The sequence below is a fragment of the Coregonus lavaretus genome, assembly GCF_964263955.1.
Source record: "Coregonus lavaretus genome assembly, chromosome: 6".
Classification (NCBI taxonomy): domain Eukaryota; kingdom Metazoa; phylum Chordata; class Actinopteri; order Salmoniformes; family Salmonidae; genus Coregonus; species Coregonus lavaretus.
Genome location: NC_139993.1, coordinates 62,771,698 through 62,781,017, shown reverse-complemented (window position 1 = coordinate 62,781,017; position 9,320 = coordinate 62,771,698). Strand labels below are relative to the sequence as shown.

At 42.6% G+C, this 9,320-nt stretch overlaps 1 protein-coding gene across 1 annotated transcript in view; it reads left to right on the top strand.

Annotated features, from left to right (window-relative positions):
- The window catches only part of atf6 (activating transcription factor 6), a 71,429-nt gene that overhangs the window by 27,878 nt on the left and 34,231 nt on the right, over positions 1-9,320 (top strand). The window contains exons 8-9 of the mRNA XM_084163916.1: positions 1,516-1,595; positions 3,984-4,095. Coding sequence (XP_084020042.1) covers positions 1,516-1,595; positions 3,984-4,095 — 192 coding nt within the window. The remainder of the gene's footprint in view (positions 1-1,515; positions 1,596-3,983; positions 4,096-9,320) is intronic.

The window sequence follows — 9,320 nt, the reverse complement described above, 5'->3', positions numbered from 1 at the left end:
GCTGACGATGGGTGAATGAGTTGTCCAATTTCCCACTCTCTCCAGGCCACACAGGCACTGTGTCAGAGAAGAGTGAGATATATTTCCCAGGACCCCTATAGACTTCACTAGAGGGTTCAATAGAGGGTTCTTGTGATTCCAACATGTTGAAGGATTCCAGTACAGAACAGCCCCACTCCATAGCGTGTTTTTAGGAGTGGGTCAGGTCAACTACTCACAATGTGTTTGTTTATTGGACAGAAGTAGAGTGGAAAGATTGAGGAGAGTGTGTTTGTTTATTGGACAGGACATTAGTAGACTTGACATGATTTTGTTTCAAGCAAGGATTTGTACTTGTGTGTTAATGTTCTGTGAAGCTAGGAGGTTAGCTATTTGAAGTAATATTGATCGCTTGTAATGTGAAGCAGGTAAAGCGAACTGTTCAACAAGAAACCTGACGGCTTGGTTAGGTCAGAATGACTGAGTGAGTTTCTACTGAAAGGAAACAGTTGAGTTGTTCAGCAATGAGCTGCACCTCTGTTTTCCCTGTATTTACCATACACAGCCCCCGTGACCCACCATGACCACCTGTGGTATCAAAACATTACGCATATTTAGTTTTATTTCTACTCATTCAAATAAATGATGCATACATGTCTGTTTAGTTTTTAGCCATTTGTTTGGAGGTATTCACAGCTAGCTGTTTCCCTATGCCCTTGGTTTGAAGGTTTTAATGAGAACCACGCATTAAGCCAAGCTCAGGAGGGCCCAGCCATGCTCCCACAGGAAAACACTTGAATTATGTCTGGAGAGATGTCATTTGTCTGGGGGAAACTGTATGGCTGGCATGGCCCCTGAGGTAGAGGTGGTATGGCTGGCATGGCCCCTGAGGTAGAGGTGGTATGGCTGGCATGGCCCCTGAGGTAGAGGTGGTATGGCTGGCATGGCCCCTGAGGTAGAGGTGGTATGGCTGGCATGGCCCCTGAGGTAGAGGTGGTATGGCTGGCATGGCCCCTGAGGTAGAGGTGGTATGGCTGGCATGGCCCCTGAGGTAGAGGTGGTATGGCTGGCATGGCCCCTGAGGTAGAGGTGGTATGGCTGGCATGGCCCCTGAGGTAGAGGTGGTCTGTGACTTGGGCTGTGTTTACACAGGAAGCCCAATTCTGATCTTTTGCCCAATTATGGGCAAAAGATGTGATCTGATTTGTCAAAAGACCAATTAGTGGCAAAAAAAAAAAAAAAAAAATCTGAATTGGGCTGCCTGTGTAAACACAGCCTTGGTGATGTGACGTCTTCCTGAAGTGGATAGAGTATCAGCCAGCTGTCCGCTGGGCTGTGGAGCTGTAGGGGACTCCGTCAGAGAGGGGAAAAAAAGAAGAGGCCAGGGAGCTTGTCATTGACTGTGTAGGATGAAAACACATACACACCTGGAAACATACCGGACCAACGTACAGACACAGCCAAGGAATGTATCACTAGTAGTTTTAACTTATTCATTTTAATTTTCTACCCACTAACTTTTCTCTCTCTCTCTCTCTTTTCATACAGAAAGAAAATAAGAAGGCTGATGTGTCCCAGATCATAAGGGTCCAGTATACTGACTCCACAGAAGAGAAGTGAGTGGAGGAGTGTATATACAACATATATTTCTAGATGTTTACCTTATTCCAGTGTTCGGACCGTCAGTCTGCCTGGGAGTATCTATCAGATGTCTTTACTGCTGGCTTTTGGATTTACACTCTTGGATCTGCCTGATTGACTTTAGAGTTTTTGGCCTCGCAAAGCTTTTCCCAGTTGTAAATCCGATCATAAAACAGCTTTCGACCTTTCAGGACACCATACCAACACAACCTTTAAAAATGGACATATTGACTTGCAGTACAAGTTCTGTTTTTAGTATTAAATGAGGGGGAAAAATGAAAATATTCGAAACATGACATTTTGTAGTTGTGCCCCCAGAGGACTAATGTTTCATATTTTATTATGGTCCGACATTTTCCACGTGCTTTTGACTTTCCCACATTTGAAAATCATGTTGACGGCCAACCAGCCACTCTGGGCCCTGCCTTTAACCTTTGACCCTGACTGTCTGTCACTGAAGTGGGATACAGACTGTAGAGAATGACCACGTTTACATGCGCACATTTTTCCGGTTAATAGCTCATATCCCGCTTAAGGTCTTATGCGGGATAAGCTGTTTACGTGCACCTTTGATGTCCAGCTCACGAGTATCCCTGTTACCATTTAATAAACAGAATATTCCTAATTTAATTTCATATGGGTTAAATGGAATAGTAACTGAAATCTGGACACTGACTGTAGGCCTATAACCTCTCACACGTAGCTTAATATAACATTAACTCCTGCAGAATTATGCATTTCTTGCACTAAAATTATACAACAAATGTACATTTTGTCTTGAGAAAATGCTAATTTGCTGTCCGTATAACTGTTATATTTGCCACTATTATGCAAGCAGACAGTATTTCAACCACATCAAATATGCACCCAAGATTAACTGAAGTCTTATCAGAAACATGTTTCATAGTTTTCTCAGCTTTTCATTTCCTTAAAACCGGTCAAACTGATGACATTTGGACATTTTGCTACCGGAACAATCTTTCCACTGTTTTGAAATTATTGCGTTTTTCTCCCGGGTTCCTAAATGAAACAGACAACTTTACCGGTGTTAACTGGATTACTAATGCATTCATTCTATCCATGTAAGACAATATTCTGCTGAGCACTACTTTATTTAGTCTTCTGGGGCAACAAGTTATGACAGAAGAGGAGCTATATGTATCTAACTATAGTTGACAAACAAATCGCCTATTTCGGAAATTATAATAATATGGCCTACCAAATGTCGGAAATTATAAGCAGAAATGTCTCTAAATTAGGGGTGAAAGTAGCCAGTAGGCTGTACGGTCCAGTATGGAGTATCAGCAAAACAAATTATTATAGTGGAACTGCGCAGGTAGGCTACTTTTTTTAATGATTTGTTTGACTATCAGATGAAAATGTCATCACACAACACCCATGATATACGAAACTGAGTCTGCGCAGACCGCAAAAAAACAACAGTAAACAGGATAAGATGTTGACATGCCATAGTATCCCGTCTAAGATCAGCATATCCCAGGCATCTTATCCGGGTTTCTCATAATCGGGATACAAACTTTTTCGGGTTATTGTAAACGGGATATGATGTTGATATGCGTCAACTGAAAAACAGAATACTTAAGTATCCCGAATAATAACGGGATATTGGTGTGCATGTAAACTGACTAGGGCTTGTATGACTAGGGCTTGTATGACTAGGGCTTGTTTGACTAGGGCTTGTTTGACTAGGGCTTGTTTGACTAGGGCTTGTATGACTAGGGCTTGTTTGACTAGGGCTTGAGTGACTAGGGCTTGTGTGACTAGGGCTTGTGTGACTAGGGCTTGAATGACGAGGGCTTGAGTGACTAGGGCTTGAGTGACTAGGGCTTGTGTGACTAGGGCTTGAGTGACTAGGGCTTGAGTGACTAGGGCTTGAGTGACTAGGGCTTGAGTGACTAGGGCTTGAGTGACTAGGGCTTGTGTAACTAGGGCTTTTATGACTAGAGCTTGTAGGGGCCTCCTGTAGCTCAGTTGGTAGAGCATGGCGCTTGCAACGCCAGGGTTGTGGGTTCGATTCCCACGGGGGGCCAGTATGAAAAATGTATGCACTCACTAACTTTAAGTCGATCTCTGGAGAAGAGCGTCTGCTAAATGACTAAAATGTAAAAATGTAATGTATGACTAGGGCTTGTATGACTAGGGCTTGTATGACTAGGGCTTGTGGTCCTAAGACTGAGGCACGTTTGATTCATGTGAAAACAAAAGCTCAACTGCATATTAATGCAAATGCCCTTAAGGAAAGGAGTTAGAAAATGAGTTTTGGTGTTTGTTGTATACGGTGGAGCCTGTAACTGAAGTATTGTATTGTATTTGTCTCTCTCTCCCCCCCCCCCCCCCCACAGGAGCCCAGGTAATGAGCTGCAGGTGTACTATGCTCCTCACCGCACCTACAACGACTTATTTGACGAGATTCATCGACGTGGAGACACCTTCTACGTGGTGTCTTTTCGCAGGGTGAGCATGGAATGACTTCAGAACGTTCGTTCATTTGAATAAAGCTGTTTATACATGTTATACAACTTCAAAAGGTAACCTAAACATAATCTATACCTGCTGGCTAGTTCACTTAAAATAATGTTTGATAGTTGATTTACAAAACTGAATAGATGTGGATTAAGGGGTGGATTTAGTTGCAGGCTTCCAGACACTTTATTTCCATGTCCCTCAGCTGGTTAGAGAAACACTGGAAATGCTGATTGGATACAGATGGATCGACTTATGCATTATTGATAACATATAACGGGAAAACACTGCAAATGTTTTGCTCCTCTCTTCTAAAGGAGAAGAGCGAGAGAAGGGTGAGATGACTCAAATATGACTCAGAATGACTCTACTTACATTTCGGTGATGTGTTGTCTAGATAGAACATTACGGATGCAGGGTGAAAGCCCGTAATGTCATCAGACTGGGAGAGACTAGGCTATTAGGCCTAATCTACATCCTCAGAGCCCAGGTGCCAGGTTCCAAGACATTAGCATCAGTCAGCTCACATCTCTGTCTGTGGTAAGGTTTGGATTTGGTTGGGAAGGGAAGGAAGGGTGTAGCGTCAAGGGGTCAGATGTTTAACCCCATTCACACCCAAGGGTGTAGCGTCAAGGGGTCAGATGTTTAACCCCATTCACACCCAAGGGTGTAGCGTCAAGGGGTCAGATGTTTAACCCCATTCACACCCAAGGGTGTAGCGTCAAGGGGTCAGATGTTTAACCCCATTCACACCCAAGGGTGTAGCGTCAAGGGGTCAGATGTTTAACCCCATTCACACCCAAGGGTGTAGTTCCGCTTCCCAGCCTATCCCCAGACCATTCATAATCATCAGGTAAACTGTGTCTAGAGGTTACTCTCCGGTTTTGTGATGAAACAAAGGTGTGGTTGAATTTATTCTGCCACTGTGTCTTCTTATACTGAGTTTAAGTTTGTTCCACCCGAGCGAGTCTGACCACCTCTATGATGACACACCAATTGATGACCACCAATCAGAGACCACTATGATGACACACCAAATGATGACCACCAATCAGAGACCACTATGATGACACACCAAATGATGACCACCAATCAGAGACCACTATGATGACACACCAAATGTGTTTGATGTCTTCTTCTAATGCCTCTTAAGAGGAAAGTAATCCAAAAGTAACTGAAAGTAATCAGATTGCGTTACTGAGTTTGGGTAATCCGAAAGTTACGTTACTGATTACAATTTTGGAAAGGTACAGTGGCTTGCAAAAGTATTTATCCCCCTTGGCATTTTTCCTATTTTGTTGCCTTACAACCTGGAATGAAAATTGGGGGGGTTTGTATCATTTGATTTGCACAACATGCCTACCACTTTGAAGATGAAAATATTATTTCTTGTGAAACAAACAAGAAATAAGACAAAAAAACAAACTTGAATGTGCATAACTATTCACCCCCCCAAAGTCAATACTTTGTAGAGCCACCTTTTGCAGCAATTATAGCTGCAAGTCTCTTGGGGTATGTCTCTATAAGCTTGGCACATCTAGCCACTGGGATTTTTTCCCATTCTTCAAGGCAAAACTGCTCCAGCTCCTTCAAGTTGGATGGGTTCCGCTGGTGTACAGCAATCTTTAAGTCATACCACAGATTCTCAATTGGATTGAGGTCTGGGCTTTGACTAGGCCATTCCAAGACATTTAAATGTTTCCCCTTAAACCACTCAAGTGTTGCTTTAGCAGAATGCTTAGGGTCATTGTCCTGCTGGAAGGTGAACCTCTGTCCCAGTCTCAAATCTCTGGAAGACTGAAACAGGTTTCCCTCAAGAATTTCCCTGTATTTAGCGCCATCCATCGTTCCTTCAATTCTGATCAGTTTCCCAGTCCCTGCCGATGAAAAACATATAATAATAATAATAATACTAATAATATTATCCCCACAGCATAATAATATAATAATATGCCATTTAGCAGACGCTTTTATCCAAAGCAACTTAGTCATGCGTGCATATTTTTTACGTATGGATGTTCCCGGGGATCGAACCCACTACCCTGGCGTTACAAGCGCCATGCTCTACCAATTGAGCTACAGAGGACCATCCGAAGAGTGGATGCTGCCACCACCATGCTTCACTGTGGGGATGGTGGTCTCGGGGTGATGAGGGGTGTTGGGTTTGCGCCAGACATAGCGTTTTCCTTGATGGCCAAAAAGCTCAATTTATGTCTCATCTGACCAGAGTACCTTCTTCCATATGTTTGGGGAGTCTCCCACATGCCATTTGGCGAACACCAAACGTGTTTGCTTATTTTTTTCTTTAAGCAATGGCTTTTTTATGGCCCCTCTTCCGTAAAGCCCAGCTCTGTGGAGTGTACGGCTTAAAGTCGTCCTATGGACAGATACACCAATCTCCGCTGTGGAGCTTTGCAGCTCCTTCAGGGTTATCTTTGGTCTCTTTGTTGCCTCTCTGATTAATACCATCCTTGCCTGGTCAGTGAGTTTTGGTGGGTGGCCCTCTCTTGGCAGGTTTGTTGTGGTGCCATATTCTTACCAATAATGAATTTTTAATAATGGATTTAATGGTGCTCCGTGGGATGTTCAAAGTTTCGTAAAACATTTTTTTTACCCAACCCTGATCTGTACTTCTATAGAACTTTGTCCCTGACCTGTTTGGAGAGAACCTTGGTCTTCATGGTGCCGCTTGCTTGGTGGTGCCCCTTGCTTAGTGGAGTTGCAGACTCTGGGGCCTTTCAGAACAGGTGTATATATACTGAGATCATGTGACACTTAGATTGCACACAGGTGGACTTTATTTAACTAATTATGTGACTTCTGAAGGTAATTGGTTGCACCAGATCTTATTTAGGGCCTTCATAGCAAAGGGGGTGAATACAAAATGCACGCACCACTTTTCCATTATTTATTTCTTTCATTTCACTTCACCAATATGGACTATTTTGTGTATGTCCATTACATGAAATCCAAATAAAAATCAATTTAAATTACAGGTTGTAATGCAACAAAATAGGAAAAACAGCAAGGGGGATGAATACTTTTGCAAGGCACTGTAACTAGTAACTGTAACGGATTACATTTAGAAGGAACCTACCCAACCCTGGTGAGCAGACACAGCCCCCCCCCTTCAGCGCAACGTAACCTAGCCTGGAGCGACCTCTCCCTTACACACCTTTTGTGCTCTAGCTCGGACTAAACAAAAGGAAACCAAATCTGTTAAATGTTGCACAAGTTTCCATTAATTATAATTACTTCCATAAAGCCCTGGATCCCCATGTTCTCTGTTCCATCCCTTTGTAGACTGTACCGCTTCACTTCCAGACACTCTTAACTGGGCCAAGGACTGAGAAAAAGGCCACTTAATGACATTGTTTATTGGAAAAATAGCTAACATTAGGTAATGACTAATTGCACTGGAAAACAGGCTTGTAAATTTGAACCTCTTCCTGCTGTCCATTCAAACAAAGAGGTGTTCATGGTCCAGGGGCCAAGGCTGAGCCGGAACGGACCAGAAGATTAAAGCTGATCTGCTTCTCATCACCATCACCACCTCTAGGCTCTCTCCTTCTCTCTCTCTCTCCTTCTCTCTCTCCTTCTCGCTCTCTATTTCAAGCTGCTTTATTGCCATGAGCAACAATGTACACAATATACATTGTAATAAAATAATGAATTATAATAATTTAAAAGTGATATTAAAAAGGTTATTATAAAAATAAATAATATAAATAACAACAATCAAATAGTAACAGTGAATAGTAATCGGAAAATATAATAAATACAATAAAAGGCTAAACATGGAAAATGAACATGCTACTATTATTACTACTAAGATGAATGCTACCACCACTATTATTAACACTAATACTACCAAGTAGCATTTCTACCTCTAATATCTCTACCTACTAAAACTATAACTAACTTATAACTAACTAACTGTTATCCTCACCATTACATCAGGACTACAACTACCATCATCATTACTACCACTACTACCACCACTACCATCACCATCATCAAACTACCACGTTACCATCACCCCTACTACCCGTACCACTACTATTTGGAGTAATGATCACGATAATAATGATAATAATAATACTACTAATAATAAGTAAGTTACTGCTTGCTATGCAGATGTTATTATTAAGTGTCCCTCAGGCTATAGCAGGCATCCAACGATTGCCAAGGTCAGGGTTCATGTCATGAACTCTAGTCACAAAGGAAATCACAAACAAACCCTTGTTGAGGAAGTGTTGACATGGCGACAACAGAAACCCTGACGACAGTTGTGTTCTCTTTGTTCATGGGAAGGAGGTATTCTGACCTCGATGAGACTCCCTGTTTAAATAAAAGTGAAGGGCTTGATTCAATCATTAGGGCAGAAGATCAGCGTTATTGCGCGATTTACATTTAAAAGCAATGTTTCCGAGTTCGCGCAGACTGCATTCACGGAAAACGCTGCATATGTCGGCACAATCGAAAAATACCTTTACATTTCAATTGCGCTACTACAAAGCAGATCTTCCATGCCACGGATTGAATCAAGCCCTAAATCCCAAAAAAAATCTGAAGGTCAAGTGCCAATCTATCTGGTCGCAGAAAGAACTGAGCAGGATTGGACTGGACAGCGTAGTCTGGCCAGGGAAATACCACTAACCCCTGGCCCTGTCCAACCTTTGTCCTCAGTCTTCACTCGTCAATAGTCTTAAGACTCTAAACCATACTTGAGCTCTGTTGAGACAAAGCCATATTGGATGTCTCTTCCTCGTGATCGCTGAGGAAAGAGGTGGATCAAAAGTCTGTTTGACTTTAAATTGGGATATTTCATGGCTGACTTTTCTTCCCTTGTCAACAGCGTCACGAGAGGCTTAAAGGGGACGAATCCTGTAATGTTTTTATGAGAGAGGGATGAAGGTAGAGGTTGATAGAGGGAGGGAGTCTGAAACGGAGAAGGATGGAGAGATCTAAGGAGGGATGGAGAGACCGCTAAAGGAGAGAGGATGGGAACTCCTCCAGCTCTGTGACGTGCTGAGCTCACAGCTTGTCACCCCGTTGTCCACGGTGACCTTTTTTAATTTTTACAGCCCTTTATTAGCTCTGCCGCTTTATTATTTGCTTGTGTTTTGTTTCCTGGGTTTCAGCAGGGTGTTTCCTGGGTTTCAGCAGGGTGTGTCCCTGAGAGGGGGTGTAGATTTTTGTTTTTGTTCCCCTTC